Source organism: Phacochoerus africanus, chromosome 5, assembly GCF_016906955.1.
Source record: "Phacochoerus africanus isolate WHEZ1 chromosome 5, ROS_Pafr_v1, whole genome shotgun sequence".
Taxonomy (NCBI): Eukaryota; Metazoa; Chordata; class Mammalia; order Artiodactyla; family Suidae; genus Phacochoerus; species Phacochoerus africanus.
In genome coordinates, this window is record NC_062548.1 from 133,337,208 (window position 1) to 133,358,830 (window position 21,623).

The 21,623-nt window shown below is 53.8% G+C and overlaps 1 protein-coding gene across 4 annotated transcripts in view; it reads right to left on the bottom strand.

Annotated features, from left to right (window-relative positions):
• RNF144A (ring finger protein 144A) overlaps positions 1–21,623 on the bottom strand; it is a 120,018-nt gene that overhangs the window by 21,433 nt on the left and 76,962 nt on the right. For all 4 annotated transcript variants that reach the window (XM_047782701.1, XM_047782704.1, XM_047782702.1 and 1 more), the window contains 4 exons: positions 20,643–20,788; positions 8,269–8,373; positions 8,008–8,068; positions 2,583–2,790 (listed from right to left, as the gene is read on the bottom strand). In XM_047782701.1, coding sequence (XP_047638657.1) covers positions 2,583–2,790; positions 8,008–8,068; positions 8,269–8,373; positions 20,643–20,777 — 509 coding nt within the window. In that variant the 5' untranslated portion in view covers positions 20,778–20,788. The remainder of the gene's footprint in view (positions 1–2,582; positions 2,791–8,007; positions 8,069–8,268; positions 8,374–20,642; positions 20,789–21,623) is intronic.

A 21,623-nucleotide genomic window follows, 5' to 3' on the forward strand; every position in this document is an offset into this window, starting at 1 on the left:
CCACTCAGCAAGGCTAGGGATCGAACCCGCGTCCTCATGGATGCTAGTCAGGTTCATAACCCACTGAGCCACAACAGGAACTCCACTCATAAGATAATTTTGAAGGAAAAGCCCTGATTGGAAGGAATATGCATGGAGTATGGGAAGCCCCTTTCAGGGTGCTTTCCGAGGGGAAATAGTTAAATTATGCATGTTCTAGGGCACTGAGGCGTGACATTTACATGGTAGTGTCGCTGATGTTCAAACAGTTTCTGGAACCTGAATTACATTCCGAATGATTACTACCAACAGCTCTTACTATGAACTCAAATTTGTGAAGGCAGGGAGGAGTCCGGACAGTTTCATCACACTCTACATGCGCTGATGCCTTTAAGGAAAAACATACAACATGAATGAAACTTGTCAGGTGGTGGGTGGGAATGGGGGATAAAGGGAGAGTTAATTAAAAGGGAAAAAATAACACTCAAAAATAACCAAGGGTGCGCTCCGTTATAAATGATACCTTATGGTCAGCCTAGGGACCAGGGAGACAAGAGGGAGTGGTGAGGACTGCGGCCAAGTAAAGATTCTAGAAACCCCTTGTAAAGAGGGGGCTGCTGCCCAGCTCAGCTGACTGTCTCCAAGTGGGAATGCCATTCTATGTGGCTGGATAAGCCAGAAATTCAGATTTTTATGAGAAATCTTTAGGTTTTCAATTTCTACAAAAAGAGATTTGTGAATTCTTATTTAAACTGCCCTTGCATCCTTTTGTTTTTTTTTTTTTTTAGGTTGCACAGCCTCATTTTTTTCATTTTGTTGGTTCCTATTCTTTGTAAGGTGTGTCACGAGGGACTTACTACTCACATACAGCATGACATTGTGACGTGACTGTGGCCCTCGGGCAGTGACCTACATGAGACCAGCACATGGGGGATGAAGAAACACAAAGAATCAGGCTCCCAACAGCCACCCCCTGCATCCTAGGAAGGTTTTATGATTTTAAGAGTCCCTCCTCCATCCCACAGGAGTGGGACACTGGCTCGTCCTGACTCCTCGGCTCCCTGCTTCCAGAACAGAGGCCCCCTCACTCACTAAATGGGGGGCTTCTCTTCTCTTAAACAGTCACCTGCTGGCTTCACAGGGGCACTTCCGCCGCCTGCCCTCTGTGTGCTTCTTTGCCAGCCTGGAAATCCAGCCCCTCACCCCCAAGTGATGTGGATCCAGAGCCCAACTATAAGTCAAGTCATCTTTCGAGCATTTGAGCACCTGCTGTATGCCAAGGCTGGGGTAACAACTAAGGCAGGAGCTCGGCCGGCTGGAGGATCCAGTCACACAAAGAGATGGACTAACACCCAGCAAGGCTGCGTTGTCACCAAGGCAGAAGCTCTCCTGCAGGACACAGAGGGTGGGTCCCCAACCCTGCCTTGGGAACCGGGACTTGACAAAGGAGGGGATGACAGCAATGTTGCCAAGGGTGACAAGGAGTTTCTGGGAAAACAGGAGGGCAGGGAAGGGTTGTTCCAGACACAGGCACACAGGTGCAGACAGGAGGCCACAGGAGTGTGACCCGGGGTCGCCCAGAGGGTCCCTGTGCAGGCCGAGCTGCAGGGAGGGGGTGGGGGCAGCAGAGCAAGACAGGCTGCAGCTGGTGACACCTGTGGCCGATGGCGGGAGTGACTCAATCAGGAATGTGGCCTCATCTGGCGCTGGGCCCCTGCCTCTAACTAACGGAACCAGACACCACTGCAGATACTGTAGGACAAAAAGCTGAGTATTACCCATTTCTTATGGTTCAACCTACAAAATCTCAAGGTACACCCAAGGATGCTGAGGTGGCCGCCTGGGCATCCAGACAAGGGACCCGCCAGGGGGACAGGACCAATGTGCTGATTTACATGTCCTTCCTGAGTGGCCCCCCATTTCCAGAAGAAGTGGCCGCCTGGGCCTCAGGCCCCAGAGCTGGTTTCTGGTGATCCTTCTGGTATTTCTAACTGCCACCCCTCCTCTGCTTCCTGTCCGGCGCCCTGGTTTCTGGTCACCTTGGGGAAAATTTCATGGATCAGAGGGCTCACAGCCCTGCAGGGTAGCTGATCACATGTTTCTCTTTCCGGACAGGCAGACTGAACTTTAACTTACGCATCTTTATAGTTTCAGGGCCTCGCACAGTGCCTGGCACATAATCAGCTTTCCAAAATCAATAATAAACAGGCGTTCCTGCTGTGGGAGAGTGGGTTTAAAATCTGACTGCAGTGGTTCAGGTCTCCGTGGAGGTGCAGGTTCTGTACCCTGCCCAGTTTAGTGGGTTAAAGGATCTAGGGTTGCCCCAGCTGAGGTTCAAGTCAAAGCTGCACCTCAGATTTGATCCCTGATCCGGAAACTTCTGTACACCATGGGTGTGGCAATGAAAAAAAAATAAAATATAAAATAAAATAAAAAATAAAACAAAACGACCCAGCCCCAGGTCTGCATGAGACCCAAGAGAAAAGCATCATGGAAACTGGCCAGCACAGCCCGGTCCTCCCTGAGGCACCTTTGGGGAGGAGCCTGCTTGCCCCTCCAGCCCTCAGGCCATGCCCACTTGGCCGCCTGTGTCCTGAGCGTACCTGGTCTCCCCAGGAAGGAAGGTGATGGGCATGGTCTCTGGGCAGCCTTGGCCCGGGTGCCAGCTGGCTTTGCAGGCCGAGCAGAATTCCGTGTCGCAGGCTTTGCACTGCACCAGCTGTGGCGTCTGTAGCCCCATCTCCTGGAGCTGGCACACAGCCTGGCAGGTGGACGCCGGGCACCAAGTCCGACAGGGGTCCAGGAGCACCTCTGGCACAGGGGGGGAAAAAAATGTGTGCGTCAGTCCGCAGGACCAAGGATCTGGCAGAACTTTGGACGGAAGGTCACATCAGCGTGTGGAGAATGTCAAGGTCAGACATAATACGCCCTTCACCATCCAGGGCCCGTCTGGCTTTCTCCCCTCTCCAGCCACACCCTACCCCCACCCCACTCACACTGGGGGGGGCAGCAGATCCCCACCCCACCCCCGATCCTCAAGAACCCCCATATCCTGGAAGCCTCGAGGTCCAGGCTGTGCCTCTGGCATCCCTGCCCGCCTGCCCGGGACACGGCTTCCGGCAGCCAGGCTCCAGCCTCAGGCTCGTAGCCTCACAGCCTGGCCCAGTGAGCAGCACAGCCGGCACCCCAAAATGCCCACTAAGGATGGAAAGAAAAGAGAGGAGGCAGGTGGCCGCCTCTTCCTCTCATCAAAGGCCTCATCCGCCTGTGACTGCCTCCCGCCAAGTTTAAGTCGAAGCGCTGAGGTGAGACCTGCGCATTCACGCTCCAGCAGCAGCTCTCCCTCCAAAGTGGGCCCGCGGCACAAGAAGCCTGATTTAATGAAGTCGTCAGTCCGTTTACTTTGAGAAAGAGGAGGGCCTGACATTCCCATTCCTTCGTATCTGCATTCACTTCTCGCGTCTCTTTAAATGATGGTCCCGAGCTGCCCTTCCTGGGAGCCTGGCTCCTCGTTCCCTGGACCCTTTGTCCAGGATGACTGGACCCTCAACTACAGGCTGGAAGCCACGTGGATGCTGATGCAAGGCCCACACTCCGGGGAGGCCAAAGGATCACAGGGTCCAAGTGAGTCCCTGAGGCCCGAGCTGTTCAGCAGGGTTGCCCTTGAGAAGGAATCCACTGCCTTGCGCTGGGAACTGGGAGACGAGGAACGGCCCTGCAGGTGTTTCGGCCACGTGAGCAGCCATCACTGGAGTGGGAAGCTTCACCCACGTCAGAACTGCAGGCACTGGGACCTTCAACCGGCCAAGGCTGTCAGGGGCTGCGGGCAGGCCACACCTGAGTTTGCCACGTTCCCCATCAAATGCAGAAGTCAGATTCCGCCCTCGATGAAGGAACTCATGTCAGGTGCAACCTGACTAAAAACTCCTCATCCTCCAATCCCAGGGCTGACGGGGAGTGTCCGTCTTTGAGGGCCAGCGGTTTTCCATCCAGCGACTCAGCTCCTCTGTGGCAGCACAGAGGCAGCCATGCTGACTCGTGACTGAATGTTCTAATAAAGCTTTATTCACAATGCCAGGATGGGGGCCGAGCTGATCTGGTCCACTGGCCATGGTTGGCTGATTCCTGACCTTTTTTTTTTTTTTTTAAGGTGTATTAATCAACACTATAAAGCTATCCAACTGGTGGGTCTGGCAGAAGTTTTAGAAGTCTTGATAATACAAAGGAACTCTGGCGTTCAGGGAAATGTGACACTTTTTAATTGATTTTCACTGTAATGATGTAAAGGCCTCCTGGTGCGCCTCATGGTGAGTGGAGGGGTAAAATTAGCTCTTGTCATGAGCTGAGCTGAGTGTTTGCTTTTCTAAGACTGTTTCTGGCTGTCAGATCCGAGGAGGTGGTTTTGCGGGAAAAGGCAGCTGTTGCCTCCTGGGCACACGTGTGGGGGCAGCTGCCTGTAGCTCCCTGGGCTGAGAAGCAGGAAAAGGCAAGGGAGGGAGGGGTGAGGGGGTGGCCCGGGGCAGGGGTGCTTCCAGGGGGCGGAAGAAGTATGCCCTGGGAGGAAACGGCAAAGGCCTCTGGCAGGGTTCCGCGCCTTCTACCTGGCAGTGCTCCCCTTCCCCCATCTGAGTCACACTCCTGCCCCACCCCCATCCCCCCACCAGCTCTGGAATTTCTCTAACAGCTCTGCCTCCTTCCTGTGCGGGTGTGAGCAGGGCTCTGCCTCAACCACGTCTCAGGGCCCCATTGTGCAGGGCATCCTAGGACCGCGCTGCAGAGTGTGGGCGCTGGGCGTGCAAACATGGGCGGACAGGTGCAGCTACCTCCTCGGCTGGGTGTTTCACTGCCGACCTGACAAGGCGTGGCGTGATGGTCCACCAGAACACCGAAGGGACAGTGCTGTCCCACTGAGATCCTTCCAGTTCCTCCTGCTCTCCTTCTTCTGTGACCTCAGCAGGGGACCAGCTTTCTACCTGCATCTCGGGGCAAGCGCCCAAGCGTCACCTCCCCACCACTCCTCTCAGAACAGGAACAAGAGCGTGTGTAGTGACTGAGCTGCCTTTTCATGAAAGGCCCAATTAAGTTCTGCAGCACACGGCAGTGGAGACCTAGTTAGGGTTTCCATGGTAATGACTTAAATTGTGTGACTTCTGTCCTTGAGGAGCTGTGACACAGCACCACCCATCTCCGTGGGAGAGTCCCTCTGGGAGAATCGGGGGGCAAACGGCCCGCCCCATCCATCTGCCAGCTCAGAACTCTTCCCTGGCTGCTGGCACGTGTGCCCCTCCTGTGAGCACAGCCCGGGCTCCTCCCTCGGGCGTCTAGTAACACCTGCATCATCATTCTCACTGCTGAACTCTGCCAGCTGGGGCACAAGACGGGACTCCAGCAATAAGAAAATCCACACAAGGCAACATCAGAGTTTTTGCTTCCAGGATGTAAAAATACGTATGTATCTATGTCTATCTACCTACCTATTATTCTATCACACACATAGCTTACACGATGTATGAGATACATTATATCTTACCTGTTATGATACATAAATATTGTCCCTAATATTTATATAAGTGCATATTTGCATAGAATCTATTTTTAAACAAGGCAAGCAGTGTATTTTCTGGCACAGGAGAAGAAACTCATCTAACTCCCATTTCCCAGAGAGATATGCGTAATAGATTAATGAAGCAGGTGCCCAGAAGCCCTACTTATCAAAAAGCCCAAGACTCTTTAAAAGGGTGCTTTTCTTGCTCAAACACGGTTGTCCTTTGAGAAGCATGCTGTGAAGGGCAGCAGGCCCAGAGACCCCTCTCCTTCTGGTCCAGCACTCACTGCCCTGGGTATGTAAATAAACACCTGCAGCGTGGCAAGGTCGGCATCCAAACAGAGCTCATGTGTAGTGCGGTGAGGCATGCAAGCTGGGGTGATGGACCCTCCCTGGCAGCTGTCCCCTCCTGCCCGGGAGAGTCTTCCAGGTGGGGAGGAAGTGCTCAGAAAGGGCCCCGCAGCCTCCCTCCTGGCCTCCTGCCTCCCCAGGTCCCCAGTGGGGGGAGGGAGGACTCTAGATTAAAATCAAAGCTCTGTTTATAAGATGGGACATTCCGAGAGCAAATGGAGACAGTGTCTGCAACTTAAAGTAACCACAGGAATTTTTACGAACTAAATGTTGTCAGAACATCATGGAAAATGTCACTTTTCTCCAGTCAGCATCCTCCCCAGTGAATTTCAAAGGAGAAGAGTAGGTTGAAACCTGCTTCACTGATCCTGCCCCAGAATTTGCCCAGTGACTGGCTATATAGCTGTATTTTGGCTCTAACATTTTAATTCATTCATACAGGGTTTTGGTCCTATGGTCCTATAATGCCCATGTTCATTCTTTTTTTTTTTTTTTTTTTTTCTGCTTTGGTTGTAATGTTAGCAGGAGGCTTTCAAGTGATGGGTTTGAGAGAGATTATTTAACTTAAGTCAAGTTGGCTTCCTCATTATGCAAATGAAAAAAACAATCTTCTTTGACTAAGCCAAAGTACTGAAAAAAATAACAAGAGTTAAAAGTATTAAGTAGGAACATTTACCCAGCTGCATTTTAAAATTCAATGTCCTGGAAAGTTCATTTTCTGGTAACCCAAATTACTGTCAGGTTCTGTCAAGATTCTCTCCGGAAAATGTTTTCAGGAGAGGCTCAAAGTCTCAGAAATACAAATTGATCAATTTTTTAGCTGCACATATTAACTTTTGTATCATAAGATATTATATTTAAACTACAAACTGCCCCAAACGAAATGACATATGGCATTTAAACCAATAAGCTCTTGAATTCAAGGCTGTCAAAAATTCTGTTTGATTTTTTTTTTTTAAGTTGGCAACATATTGCTTTTTTTTTTTTTTTTTTGAGAAATGAACCTCAAGAGGAAATGCAGCTATCTTTAGCACGCCTTGAAAAAAAAAAAAAAGAGAGAGAGAGAGAAATTTCCACATTCAGCTCGAGGAGGAGCCTTTGTACACTTTTGTTCGGCCTATCCTGCATTCCAAAGCCGATGGTGTTTTCCTGTAAACACACAGCCCAGGGTGGCACCTCTCGTGAATGCCCAGTCCAGAAAAGGACCCAGCAGCAGCCCAGGAAGAGGAAAGACTGGATTTCAGGGATCACAAACCAAGCTAAAAGCTTTAGAATCTGGATGTGGCATCTTCACAGTAAAGTCTTACCTATAGGACTTCATCAACCCTTTCTGTCACTCTGCTGCTTTTCAGCTGAGTCCAAGGTCCAGAATACATGTGGGAACAAGGCCACCCAGAACCTACAGGCTCTAAAACACCACGCTGTGATCCTGGTGTGTGTCGGAGAGCAGAGACAGACCCATCCTGAAAGGCTCTCGTGTCTTAATGCTGGAGAGGCCCGGATCCAGTCAGGAGGGCTGCCCGGGCCACCGTGGGGAGCGGGGGGACCTTATCCACTCCCCGCCCCACCACCCGCCAGAGACGGAAATCAGGGCACGTCAGCTGGCCCCCGCCGTGTCAGGCACGAGATGGACAAGCTTGCCAGGCAGCCGTGAGACCTGGTGAAATGAGGTCTGGGCTGCACTGGGTGGACGGACGTGTGGTCAGGATGGTGACTGTCCCAGCTCCCCTCTGCCTGACCTCGGCACGTCCTTCCACGCCTTTGTAGCTTTTACATTCCACGGAGTTCAAAGAGGTAGTCCTCCATCCATAGGCCTTAACCGGGCTGAAGGATGCATGCCCCACGAGGGTCTCTTAAAGGCACCCCATGGTCCCAAATTCCCAGAAGCAAGTTGTGTTGCATGGATCCTCCCTGTGACCGATGAGACCTGCTGCCAGCAGAGGCCATCTTCCAGCTGCAAGCTCTGCAGAGACTTCAAATGACAGGGAGACTTCAGAAGTCTCACTTAGATCCATCTTTCCACCTCCTGCTGCAGGCAAAGGACGCAGAGTCCTATCCACCAAAAGCAGTGCCCCACGTTCCCTGCATTCTGTCACAGGAGTCATGACCAGCTGAGACCCTGGGACACCTACCTCGTTCAAACTGTAGCTTTTTGTATCTTTGCATAATTTCGGCTGCTACCATGCACTCAATCTAGGGGGAAAAAATAGAAAAAGGAGTGAAACAATCTGAGGGCTAGAATACAATTCCAGGTCCACCCAGACAGAGCCCAGGACCCCCTGATGCAGAGAGGAGCCCAGGCTGGTGCCCAGCGGAGCCCAGTTCCCCAGATCCCGGGACTCCCCTGATGCCCAGGCTGGTGCCTAGCAGCGCCCAGTTCCCCAGCTACATGCCTCATTCTCCTGCAGGTGGCCCTGTCTGGGGCAGGCAGCATCCGGGCAGCTAATGGCAGTTTCTAATCCTTCTTTGATCAAGAGCTCCACATACTGTTTCAGGCACTGAAAAACAGAAACAGAGACATCTCTTTAAACATCTTTTCTTCCTTAAGGCTGAAGGAGCAGTGATGCATTAAAAAAAAAAAAAAAAAAAAAAAGACAAAACAGGCCCACGGTTGCAGGACAGTTTTCTGTATTTTCGCCGTGTAGCCCATAGCAACCAGCAAATTAGAGGTTTTGTTCACTCCACAAATATTCGAGGGATACCTCTTCTGCCCCAGGACTAAGGATGCGGTTGAGTCCCTGAGCACCAACTTGGCAGATACCATGCCAGTGAGCCTGCTGGGGGAGCAGAGGGGAGCTGGGAAGCCGTAGCCCTCAAGTACACATCGGATGTCAGGCACCGTGTTCAGGCTTCTCTATTCCACTGTTTCACGTACTCCTTACATTTGTGCAGGAAAGGTACGACCATGGCGTCATTCATGTGTGAAACGCACGGATCGCCAGCTGACCCAGCCTGCAAGGGCAAAGCCTGGGTTCCAACCCAGCCTCACCTGACTCTAAGATGCTCTACATGCCACCCAAAACCCCTACAGCTGCCCGTCCTCCCCCCACGACCCTCCCTTGCTGGGCAATTACTTCCTCCCCCGTGCCCGCACTTGGCAGTCTGGCTGAACATCTGAAGTAAGTGAGGGGCACAAAGCAGAGCCTACACCAAGATGGGGCCTTTCAGAGTGCAGCTTCCTCTGGCTTTACTCTACCAGCCTTGGGAATCCAGGGCGCCCTGGCAATGCACTTTGCAAACAAGTGGAAGGGAAGCTAGGGCCTGCCCCAGGTAAGCTCACCGCCAAACAAGACTGAGACAACTCCGAGGCCCTACACCAGGACTCTAAAAAGAGCGTGGAAACTGGACCTTTCAGTGAAGGAACTACAAAGTACAACATCTCACCGGCACCTGCAGCTCCACTTCCAATCACAGCCCAGCACGATACCGGAGCCCAGAATACCAACACCATATTACACTGGTATCACAACGCTGTGTGGTGCCAACAGCTCACCAAGCTGTTTCCTAAGCCTCTTCCTTCCCCCAAAATGTCTGATCCACTCCATGAAAAGAATGCATGGCTATCAGTAACAGATGAGCCTTACATGAGATCCAGCTGCAGTGCTACTGGGTCTATGCTGGAACAGGTCTCGCTCTCTCTCTCTACCAGCCTCATATTCCCAATCTGCCATGAAGGTGGATGGACCCACCTCGGAGTGGGTAAGACTTTTACAGAAGAGAAACGTCTAGAAGATAACGCGGGAAAGAGGGTATATATACTAAGTATGTGAAGAACGAATGCTCTAAGTGGAAATTCTCACCATCCTAGCAAACGACACTTCACTCACTAAAGACTCTAGATGGCAATTTCTTTAAAAAGATAGACACCAAGGCCATGTGAGGTCACCTGTCAAGAACACCAAACAGAATTCTAGGGCTTCCCGTGTCAATTGCAGCTCTGGTGCCCATGACGGAGGGCCTTGCGTGTCAGCCTGTATCCTTTTATCCGGCAAAGGCAGCAGGTGATGGCAGAGGCTGTGAATGTAGATTTCTTCAGAGACTTCTGTTTCACCAACACAATGATGAAGAGAACCAGAGAAGGGAGGGGCCCGGTCCTGGGGCTCCCTCAGAGGCCTCTATGGCAGAGGTTTCAGGGGCAAACTCATCAACACCACAAGGAGTCCCCAGAACAGGTGAGAAGCATGGTGGGGGCGGGGGGGGGGGGTCACGCCGAGCCTCCATCAGGCCTGCACCCACTTGGGAGAAGCACCGTGTTTGAGTGGGTGCTGAACCCCTCCAATAGCATCTGCTTTGGGGTTGGGGGGTCACTGGAGATAGAACGCCCTGTTTGGACCTGGGTGCAACGTGAGGAGGAGAAACAACGCAGGCCCTGGGGCTAGACAGATGCCTGGACTCCTTGTCCTTCCAGGCAGATGCTGGGGACCTGCTGCGTGACGCATTTAGGCCACAGCTCCCTCGACCACAGAACAGAGATGCTCATCTTCCTGGGCTTTGGGGACAGTTGTGCAAAACGTGCGTAAAGCATCTTGAACAGTTCCCACCTCGCTGACCAGCTAAGAGCAAGCTGTTCTCTGCTGCTCTTGTGTATCTGTGTGATGCGCGTCTCCCCGTCACAGGTGTACCAAAACTCCAAACCTTCCCACCAAGGTAATGGTTTCACTTTTCATGATTAAGTTTGTCGAAACTGAGTCTCTGGGGGACCCGGGAATGCTGTACACTGATTAAATGCTAAATACGCTCAACGGTACTGCGCTGCATAAGGAGAGAGGGTTTTACAAAAGACGACAATTACAGTCAGCGTGAAGCACACACCCAGGGGGCAGCAACGCTCAAAACATCGCAGGGCAAGAGGGTGCACATGAACCGCAGGGCATCTCGTCTGGCTGAGGGCTGTGGAGCGTGTGTCCTGGGCCAGGAGCAGGCCTGTGCACAGTCTGCAAAACCAGCATGTGGTGGGAGCATCTATTTGTTTTCTACCTAATGCGGGATGAGGATCCAAGCGTCCTACCCAGCATCCATCGCAAACAAGCCCCGTCTCCTTCCGGGTAGAAAGCGGCCCATGACTCACAATCTAATAGCAAAAAGATGTCTCAAAATGAGCACAGAGAAAAAAAAAATGCCAGAGAAACCTCAATAAAAATAAACATACAGCACAAAGACAGACACTGACGTGCCTCCTCCTATCTCAATTACCCTGATCAAAAGTCTCAGGACTCTGCTGATCACGGATGTCCGCCAACAAAACGAACCTCAGAGTCTGGAGAGGCGTTAGTCGCTCCCACTGCACAGAGGAGAGAACGGAGCTCAGGGAATTTACGAGCAGGCCTAGAGTCTGTAAGTGGAGGAGCTGAGGCTCAAACCCACACATGCCTGACTCCCAGGAGGTGGGGTTTTGGTCACTGCTGCTGTTATTTAATTGCAGCATTCTTCCTCCCCAGTCCAGAACACTTTCCTAAGTCATGATTTATTCCTTATTTTTCTGTTACCTTGTGCATTTTCTCGTTAGTACAAAGAGTTGTATGCACTTCAAACCAACAAAGTCCGAGTCACCCCGTGTCGTGATGCCAGGACCGCCCACGATGCCAGGACCCCCAAGGCCGCTGTGGGAAAAGATGCAGGCGCGGGTCCTCAGGATTCACTGGCTCCAGGCTCCGTGGGCTCCCGCCTGGGGAAGGGAGTCGAGATGGAGAGCTGGCCGGAGGGACAAGGGCTCCCAGGAGAGGAGCATCTGCTGCACCGAGGGCAGGAGGAGAAAGACCCCAGAACATTCCAGGACTTTCGTGTTCCATTCTGTCATCCAACGCCTTGATGCTTGGGTCCAACGGTACTGAGGCAGCAATGCTGACCTTCGAAAGCACTTCCCCTGTGTGCAAAGTTTCCTGCCAAGGAGAAGGGGGCCACAGAGACACTTCCGCCGGAAATAAAACTGCAGCAAGTCTGAATTCCATCTCCTTTCCTGCCTGGAGGCCTGGTGCCTACTGCTGATGCTAACAGCTGGAGAAACGTCCAGAAACTGTGCTCAAAGGCCCCTGAGTAGCCTCTGCAGTCCCTGCAGCCAGGTCCAAACAACTGTGCTGGGACCCCCGTGAGCAGCGTTCGAGCAGCAAGGGCCCGGGAGTCACTGGGCTCAAATGCCAGCGAGTCCGCCAGACCTATGTGTTGACCAAAGCCTAAGCTGCACGTCTCTGACCCCCATCCCGCCCCCCAGGCGCAGGGGCCCAGGCGGAGACAAGCCCGGGCACAGAAGAGGATGCTGGGTGTCTCAGGGGCCACGGTGCCCCAGCCCGCTGCCTGCATGCTCACTGTGTGTTCTGCTTGGCAGGCCCACAGCCTCAACCACCCAGGCTCTGCCCACATCTCTCCTTCGACGGCAGGCTCTCTCAAAGCGAGAACTGTTCATTGATCTTTCCTGTCCCTGGAAGATCTGAGTGCTGGCAAATAGCTAGGGATGAAGAACGCCACACGGAGGACAGATGCCAACAGCCGGGGAGGGGAGGGCACAAGCACGAACAGGACACTGTGTGTCCGGGCAGAGAACCGGAGACCTGGATGGGGTGGGAGACACACACCCCCCCCCCCCGATCACTGCCAAAGAACAACCCTAACCCTAACCCACTGGGCTGTCCTTCGGGGGGAGGCGGGTCCCTCTGGCAGAGCTTGTCCTTGGGGAGGCTGGAGCAACCGCCTGATCGGCAGGACACGGATGCTTCAAGCAGAGCCCTGGCCATGCTGCCACAGCAGAAACCTGAGCAGACCACCCAGCAAGCCCCGCCGTGTATGTTCTGGCAGCTTCTCCTCCAGGCTGCAGGAATGGGACTTTACCCAAAGCAGGGAGTCCGGCATATGAAGGTTGCTTTTGTAAAATGTTCAGAATTGAAAAAAAAAAAGAAAGAAAAATCCAGACTTTCCATCAAAAAAAAAAAAAAAAAAACCCCTCTCATCGACGGGTACTTTCTGTCTCCCGCCCTCTGCTCTTGCCAAACCACTGGCTCCATGGTCGCCTGGTCTCACCTCCCCGGAGCTCCCCGACCCTCTGCTCTGCTGAAGACCAGGTGCGGCCAGGAGCGAGGGGGCCCTTGGCCAGCCCTGCTCCCATTTACCTTGGCGCCCTGTCCCTGTGTGTCCTGGGGCCTTTTCCTTAAGGTTTCTAAGACTGGGAGCCAAGTCAACCTCAGAGCAAGGATAATGACCTTCCTTGCAGGCAGTGACCTTGCTGGAGGATTACACTGGACCCACACAAAGCAATATCTCAACGGCACCAGTTCCTTCTACTCCGACCCTATTACTCAGATCCATCAACCTAATTCTGTCCACAGGGAAGTCCCACCACCAAAAAGCCTAATAGCCCCCAAGTCCAAGCTGAGGCGGCCACAGCCACGCCCTTTCCGTGGGCCCCCTGACCTGCAGCCTCGCCCTGGAGAGAACCGGTGCACAGTGGACCCCACATGCAGACAGTGGCGGGGTGGCGGGGTCGGGGGTGTGCAGAGGCAACGCCCCTCATTTTCTCTGGAGCCCGCAAAGGACCCGGGGGCCTGTGGCCACAGCTGCGTGGGAAGATGCGGGCTGAGTGGGCTGGTGGGAAACATTCTCCTTCAAGGGCACCAAGTCCAAAGCCTCAGTTGTGAGTCTGTCACTGGCTTGGGATTTTCGGGTCCCTTCAGCACCTGCTCTTCATGAGGGGGTGTGGGGAGGCCTGTGAGGGACCAAGGAGGGACCCTCCCTTCACCACAACCAACATAGGGAGACACACAAGCCAGCACGGATTCGGATGCTGCCTACTCAACATGGTCCACAGAGATGCAGTTATCCATCCCCGTGCTGGGCCCACTCAGGCAGAGAAAACACGTGGTGTGGACCTGACAACACACGGTGGGTCGAGAGACAGCGAGGGTGCTGGGTGGACTGCAGGAAGCATGTGGGGAGTGAGACGGGGAAGGACCTGGGCTGAGCAGAGCCTGTGTATCATTTATGGAGGCCTCGGGTCCAGGTAGTCACTGGAGTGGATTCATATCATCCAGAGGCTGTTTTATAAGTAGCCGGTCTCTGCGTGTAAGAATGAACCTGACAGGGCAGGGAGATGTGTTAAACAGCCCAGGACAGCAATTCCCAATCAGGGCACTGGGTCTGCCAGCTTGGGGCCGGGAGCTGGGCACAGCCTCGCCTGGTCTGCACCTATGCAGGATCTAACACAGTCACCCATCAAAACGTGGACGTGCTCAGGAAAGTCCTGCAGGTGCAGTCATGCCGCTGCTAAAACTCAGGGGGGCTGCTCTTTGTTCTGGAATGAATCACCCTGTTCTAAGAACTGGGCTGCGGCCACTAGCCCTCACCTGCAGGTAGGATGAGTGTGTTTCCGCCTGAGGTTGTGGGGGGTGTGTTCGTGTGCATGTGAATTTAAGAAAGCAAGTGCAAGGAGGGGGCGCACGCACAGGAGCTCGTGTGCAGCTGCTCAGAATCGTCACGCCGGAGGGCTATTTCCAAGAGATGGGTACTCTGTTCACACAGCCCAGTTAAGCTAAGCTGTCCTGATTTTCCAAACAACCGAAGGTCAGTCCATTGAGTGGAGAAACCAAGAGTGGCGCTGGTCTATTTATCGTGAATAAGAAGGGGCTGGGGAGACTGAGAAGAACCCATTTGGGTGTCTGGCCAATAACAGCGCAGGACAGAGACAATCAGCTGGACTTGCGGCCTGACCGAGCTCCACGCTGACCCAGCGGGCCTGGTCTCAATTTTTTACGTGATGTTAGGCTTTCTTGGAACTGTCACTGGAAGGAAGGGACCTTGAATGAAGGAGCACTTTGAAATCCACTTCCCAGAATTCACTCTGACTCGGGCAAGCTGAGCCCATGGCAGGAAACAGAGTTAGTTTCCTGGACATCTCAGCATCCTAGGACTTCTCAGACACATCGCCTCAAAGACAGAGAGGTAGAATCAGAGCACCCGCAGCTGCGATAGTGGAAAGAAGAACAGTTAGAGTGACATCTCCCTGTGGCACATACACACAGCGGAATATTACTCAGCCGTAAAAAGGATGAAATAGTGTCATTTGCAGTAACGTGGATAGACTTAGAGATGATCATACCAAGTGATTAAGTCAGACAGAGAAAGACAAACATCTTATGAGATCACTTATATACAGGATCTATTAAAAACGATGCAAGAGAATTGATTTATAAAACAGAAATAAACTCACAGCTTTCAAAATCAAACTTAGAGTTACCAAAGGGCAATGTGGAGGGAAGGGGAATAAACTGGGGGGTAGGGTTGGCACATGCACACGACCACACAGAGGGGAGATGACCAACGGGGACCCGCGGCACAGCTCAGTGAGGTCTACTCAGGGTTCTGTGATAACCTATATGGGAAAAAAGAACCGACATATGTATATACGTGTATAACTAATTCACATTGCTGTACACTTGAAGCTAATACAACACTGTCAATCAACTATACCCTCAAATAATTTATTAAAAAAAAAAGAGGGGGACTTCCCATTGTGGCTCAGCGGAAACTAATCTGACGAGCATCCATGAGGACACAGGTTCGATCCCTGGCCTTGCTCAGCGGGTTAAGGACCCAGCATTGCTGTGAGCTGTGGTGCAGGTCACAGACTCAGATCGGATCTCACATTTCTGTGGCTGTGACGTAGGCCGGCAGCTACAGCTCCAATTCGACCCCTAGCCTGGGAACCTCCAAAGGCCAAAAAAAGAGTGACACCTTCTTACTGCATTAAGCCATCTGGGTCTTAAGTACATACTGTTTAAGCAACAAACTATTTTTTTTGAGCCAAAGGTTAGGGGGCGACAAAACAGAAGCGCCTCCGTGGTCCGAGGCAGCCCCTGCAGTGGCGGGGATGGAGCGGTCGAGGCGACGGCTGAGCGGGACAAACCGGGCCGTAGTCTAAGCAGGGACGTGAGAGGGCTGGAGGCCGGAGCGATGAGGATGGCTGCAGTGTAAAGCCTGCTCCGGGATGCGGGGTGTGCAGGGGTGGAGCTACGAGGCTGCACGAAGAGGCCCCCAGGGCGCGGCGGCGACCTCAGTCTCGAGGCCCCGTCAGGAGCACAGACCTCAGTCCTGGGAGGAAACGGCTCTGCTCCTGCCAAGAAGCATCCTCACCCCTTCAGCGCCTCCTGCTGTCTTGGCACCAGGTCTGCGCAGGTGGCCTGGCCTCCAGTCGGTCCTGGCAGGTCTAAGCCCAGGTCTGTCCCCCATCTCACCGGCCCTGGGCACAGGGTCTGTGAGGGTCTCACCACCAGCGAGGCCAGAGGGGAGTCTCCTGGGAACACCGGTGTCTTCTTCTCCGCAAGTTACCCAAAGAGAGGCCCTTTCTACCCGTGGGCGGTGTGGGGTGAGGACATGGCATCTGCAGCTCTCACCATGTGACTGTCACTGCGAGGGGCCTGGCACTTGACTTCCACCTGAAGCATCTTAAGGTCCCACGAAGGCAGTGAAAGTAACAGTGCCCAGTGACAATCTGCGAGCTGAGGGGCTGAAGAGTCTTCACTCTCTTCCCCTGGATGAGGGACAGGGGACAGGAGGTTCCAGACTGGCCCAGGTCCCCCATCGTTAAGGGTGGGGTGGGGGGAGGTCAGAAGTGGGGAGTGGCAGCCCAGGGCCCTTCCCAGTGTCCAGACCACGGCCTTCAGTGCAGACAGGGCCCAGTGCAGAGAAGCTGGTCTCACTGGAGAATTCAGGCACTTTCAGAACCACAGCTTTCTGCTCCTTGTGTGGCTTGGGCCTCACCAGGAGGTCTCTGGCCCCGGGCTGCCCTTCCCTCCTCCCCTCACTATCCAAGCCTCGCTCCGCACCCATCTCTCTGGCCCCGTGACCTTCCAGTCCCTCCCACTACGTCACTGTGGGAACCCTGGCCCCATCAGGACACCCCTTCCTTTCTCTGCCCCTCCCTGATGGCTCCAGACACCCCGCTTTCTGCAAATGACCCCCTGCAGCCTGCCAGGTGGAACTCATAGTTCCCTTCTTTGTTACATACTATTTTTTTTGGCCATGCCCACAACATGCAGAAATTCCCCGGGACCAGGGAGCAAACCTGTGCCACAGCAGTGACCTAAACCACTGCAGTGACAACACCGGATGCTTAACCTGCAGCATTACAAGGAATCTCCACGTACTTCCTTTTGTATTGCAAACACAGCTCTCTCCACCCACGACAGTGACCCGGACCTCTCTTGCCCACGCACACACATGGGGTCAGGAGAGCAGAGACTAATCTTTCACCTTGGCCATGGCCCAGGGCGCCTGGCACAGGCAGGCGCTTGATGAGGGCTGGGAACGGCAGTGGCGAAACGTCCGCCCTGGGCCCCTTACAAAATGCAAAGCCAGGCCCATCTCCTCACCAGCTGAATTTCTCAGTGAGAAAACTTAACTAAGGTAAAGGCAGAAGTTCTGGGTCTTGAGATAAAGACACGCCCACCCTCTGATCTCTGGGGACCCTTTACCTTGAGGTGGGGACCCCACAGCACCTCACGTCTTTGAGCTTCAGGTCCCCTGCCCAACCTTTGCAGGAAGAAAATCCCCTCCAGTGTCAGGAGCTGTGCCCCCAACACTGTCTTGTTGGCAATAAGAGAACATAGACAAGCAGGTGTTAGGAGATGCCGCAGATACAGGGGAGACCGAAGATGGCCTTGACCGGTTTCATTTCAGCTGAAATCGTCTTCCACGTTTTAGCTGCTGCTCCACAGGGACTCTCTCAGGCCACCAGACACGCAGGTTGTGTCACAGGTGGACAGAGCAGAAACGGGACTGGCTCTCTGTATAGGATCTCATCTTAGGGACACAGTTTGATCTCAGTGTCAACAACCCTTTTTCGCCTCCCAGTTCTTTTGCATCGAGACCGCTGGTTCTCCTTGAACATTTCACTTTTTTGCACACACGTGTTCAAGTTTGCATCTGTCCCTTTAGAGACGCCTTTGCACATTCGGCCAGAACTTGATGACCCTTTGGGCTGCACAGTGGGGTCACCTCTCCACACCCTGAAACTCAGCATCACACCTAGAACCACAAACAGGCCTGGGGGGAGGTGCCTCCAGGCGCTGGGACCCTCAGTCTGCACACCGACCCCCGGCACAGGCTCTCCATGACCTCTGAACTCACCCGAAATCCACCAGGCACCCCACCAGGAAGGGAGGGCCCCTGGAACGTGTGTCCTGGTCATGTCAAATTAGCAACCAGTAGGAAGACATATCTGGGGCTCAATAATTTGGGGAGCGACGAGTTAAATCAATGGTGGATTTCATGGGGCCTTCCTCTTGCTCTAGGGCACCCAGGATGTCCCAGTGAGGGTACAGAGAGGGACATGGCATGCAGAATGCAGCAAGCCCCCTGAACCACGCAGACCGTGGGACTTCACCTTTTAGGACAAACGTTCCTCAGGACACATGCCAGGGGAAAGCTGCTGGAAGCTCTTTCTGATTCCTCCAAATGCAGAAGCAAGATGAAGAGGCAGTGGGCCACGTGGCAGCTCCTCACACGCAACCTCGCATCTGCAGCTCAGGGTCCAGTCCGAGCAGCTCCATGATGCAGGGGAGGCTGGTGCAGGTGGCCGCGGTCAGAAGCAAACAGCCTGCGTGCTTATCAGCGCAGTGAGACCAGACCCCAAACGCCTCGCTCTCCCCTCGATCCCTTTCCTCCTCGAGGTCAATTTACCTCAAAGCTAAAGCTTGGACCACTCTGGTCGTATTTATTTGAAGCGTGCCCCTCTCTGCCTTGCGCAATTCTCTCTCTCCATTCTTTGCTACCTTCCCAGGTCTGTCCCCAGGAAAACGACAGTGGCAATTCTGCTGGCTGTAAACCTGCCTGTCCCCTGCCCAGCCTGGGGGCAGGAGGTGCCCTGAGGCCTACCCAGAGGGGAAGGCAGGTGACGGAAGCCCTGGGGGCAGGGGCACCCCCTCACCCCCACTGTGTGTGCCGGCAGGTGCTTCCTGTGTTTCGTGCTGCCGGGAGCTGCAGACACAGTGTGCCTGTCTCAATATCTTAATTTTTAATAAATGGTTGTAAAAAAAAAAAATCACAACAGTCACATGTGCCTTGGTGCTCCTACTTCCTTGAAAAAACAATGCTATTTTCCCCTTTCGCAGTCGGCGACTTAAATTAAGTGTTTGATCTGAATTAGGTTTGTTTATTTATTTTTACTACTGCCCTCTAGAAATAGAAAACCCAAACACCAATGACAACAAATGAAAGCCTGGGTAAAACCACGCCAGGATGAATGTAAGGACTCACGGGAAAGGAAACAAGCCGGGTCCCCTGAGGCTGTCCCCACGTTGGCACAAAGGGGACAGCGGGGCATGAGCTTGCCCACAGGCACGTCGCCAGAGGGACAGCATCTGATTGCAGGAGACGGTGGAAAACTTCCCTTCAGGCAAGAGGGAGGCGGTTTGCAAAAGGGAATTATTTAATCCATCCCAGCTCATCCGCTTCTGATTCTGTGTTCACTGGTTGAGGGTATGTCTCTCCTCCCACCTGCCTGAGCCCCCCCGCCCCCCATCCTTCCCCAACACAGAAAATGCCCAAAGCAGCATCCTGTGCTCCAGGCCGAGGTGGCCTTCCCGGAGCTTTAAGGAGGCACACACTTTGGGTGCTGAGGCCCACTGAGGGTGACTCCTTGCTGATCAATCCTGCAGCCTCATTAATCACCCATCATGGGTCCTGCAGTGAACCCATGTGGCAGAATTTTGCCCTCAGAAAGCCAGGGTCTAGCATAAAAGGAAGCCAGAGACACAGACTTGAATGGCGGCAAAGCTCCTGATCCGTAAACAGGTAGATGATGAGCCTCAGCCCCAAGGAGGCCAGGAGGCAAATGAAATAAGGCTGCAAAATTCAGGCAGAGGCAGGAAGACGTCTCTGACAATCCAGAGGCAGCCGTCGGGACAGAGTCTAATCCAGACATCTGAGCAATACACAGACAGGCTGTCCCTATGGTCCATTTATAATGGCGACTACAATTTTTTTTTTTTTCTTTTTAGGACCATGTCTGCGGCATATGGAAGTTCCCAGGCTGGGGGCAAATCAGAGCTGCAGCTGCCAGCCTACACCACAGCTCACGGCAACAATGGATCCAATCCACATCTGTGACCTACACTGCAGCCTGCGGCAACACCAGATCCTTAACCCACTGAGCGAGGCCAGGGATCGAACCTGCAACCTTATGGACACTATGTCAGGTTCCTAACCCACCGAACCACAACGGGGACTCGTCATTTTTCTTTTCTGGTGCATAAAACATTGGGTCTGAACTAGGCCTGATGGGAACAGCAGGCCCTGTAAGCATTAAGCATAGAACACCAGCCTAGGGTGATGCTGGCTGCATCGTCAGGAAATTCAAGGAGATTCCAATATGTACACCCTCCGGTTTAGCAGGAACGCAGCGACAGCTGACACAGAGCATTAATCGCTACGCTGTGCATCTCATGGGGTGGGCCCGCCACAAATGCAGGCAGGTCGCTGCTGCGCTGAATTTCAGGCGAGCTGCTGTGAAGCTTCTCTTTTCCAGAGAGGAGAGCACTGGCCACTATCAGGTTTCTAACCTGCCCGCCTGGCTCCTAAGATTCTGATTAACTGGTTACCTCTGCACCACGAGCCCCTGCAATGGAACCTGCGTGGGCAGCCTGCCAACCTGGAGAGAACTTCCTCCAGAGGCCTCGTAAAATCCTCAAAAGGGAGGACCACCCCCCCGGGAGCAAAGGGGAGGCCCACAGGCTGGCCGGTGCCCTGAAATTCATTGGAAAGCAGTGTGTTCCCCGAGACCAACCAGGGTACAGAAGATGCACTGGCACTGGGCGATGGTTGTCATCTGCTCCACCGGGTACTCGCCGAGGCACAGCTTGCAGGACACCAGCGGGTCGAGGGCCAGGTCCCACGTGGGCCGGCACCGCGCCGTGGTCATGGCAGAGCGGTCTGAAACGAGAAGCACAGGCGTCAGGCCCCCCCATGAACCTACCAGGACCCAGGTATGGGCCACCCCTGGCTGAAACTGGGGCCCCGGGGGTGGCCAAGTGACGGCTGAGGGGCCTGGGGTCTTCCAGCCCTCATTTGCGTCCTCTGAGAAGTTTTAGGCAGAGGCCCCGACCTGGGTCCGTGGGTGATCCCTGTCCTATATACCGATGGACAGTGATTCCCCCCCCCCACCCCTCTGAGGGGTGAGGAGAAGACCCCGCCCACCAGCCAAGCACCCGCCTCAGGAGCGCAGGACCTCGGCCACCAGGCCAGAGGGAGGCGTCGGCGAAACCAGCCGTCCATCAGATCACACTGCTCCCGTCTCCACTGCAGGAACACCCCTGGAAACCAGCCAGTGAAGCTGCCCCGTGCCCTCATGCTGGACAGTCATACCTAGTTCACCGGGTATCGCTTAGCAAATATTTCATTAGGACAAACCACTGGGGGTGGGGAAGATGCGTGGGACTCAGAGGAAGGGACCACAGGATGATCCTGAAAACACACAGGAGGTCGGACCTACGGACACTTGCCCACGGGTGACAGCAGGGAGATGGATCAGCCGAGGAGACCCGGACCTAGAAGAGCTGAAGTGGGGCAGGCAGTTGCTGACTCAAAGCCGGACTCGGCTCCGAGGGAAAGGCCGGGAAAAGAGAGCTGGAGGCAGGGAGTGGACAGCAGCCTCCCCCAGGCCACTCAGTAACTGTGAGCGACTCGTGTGCAGTGGCCTTGCCATCGTGAGACAGGCTCTGGCTCACTCAGGTATTCTGGGGATGGTTGGGGCCTCCCAGATGATTTA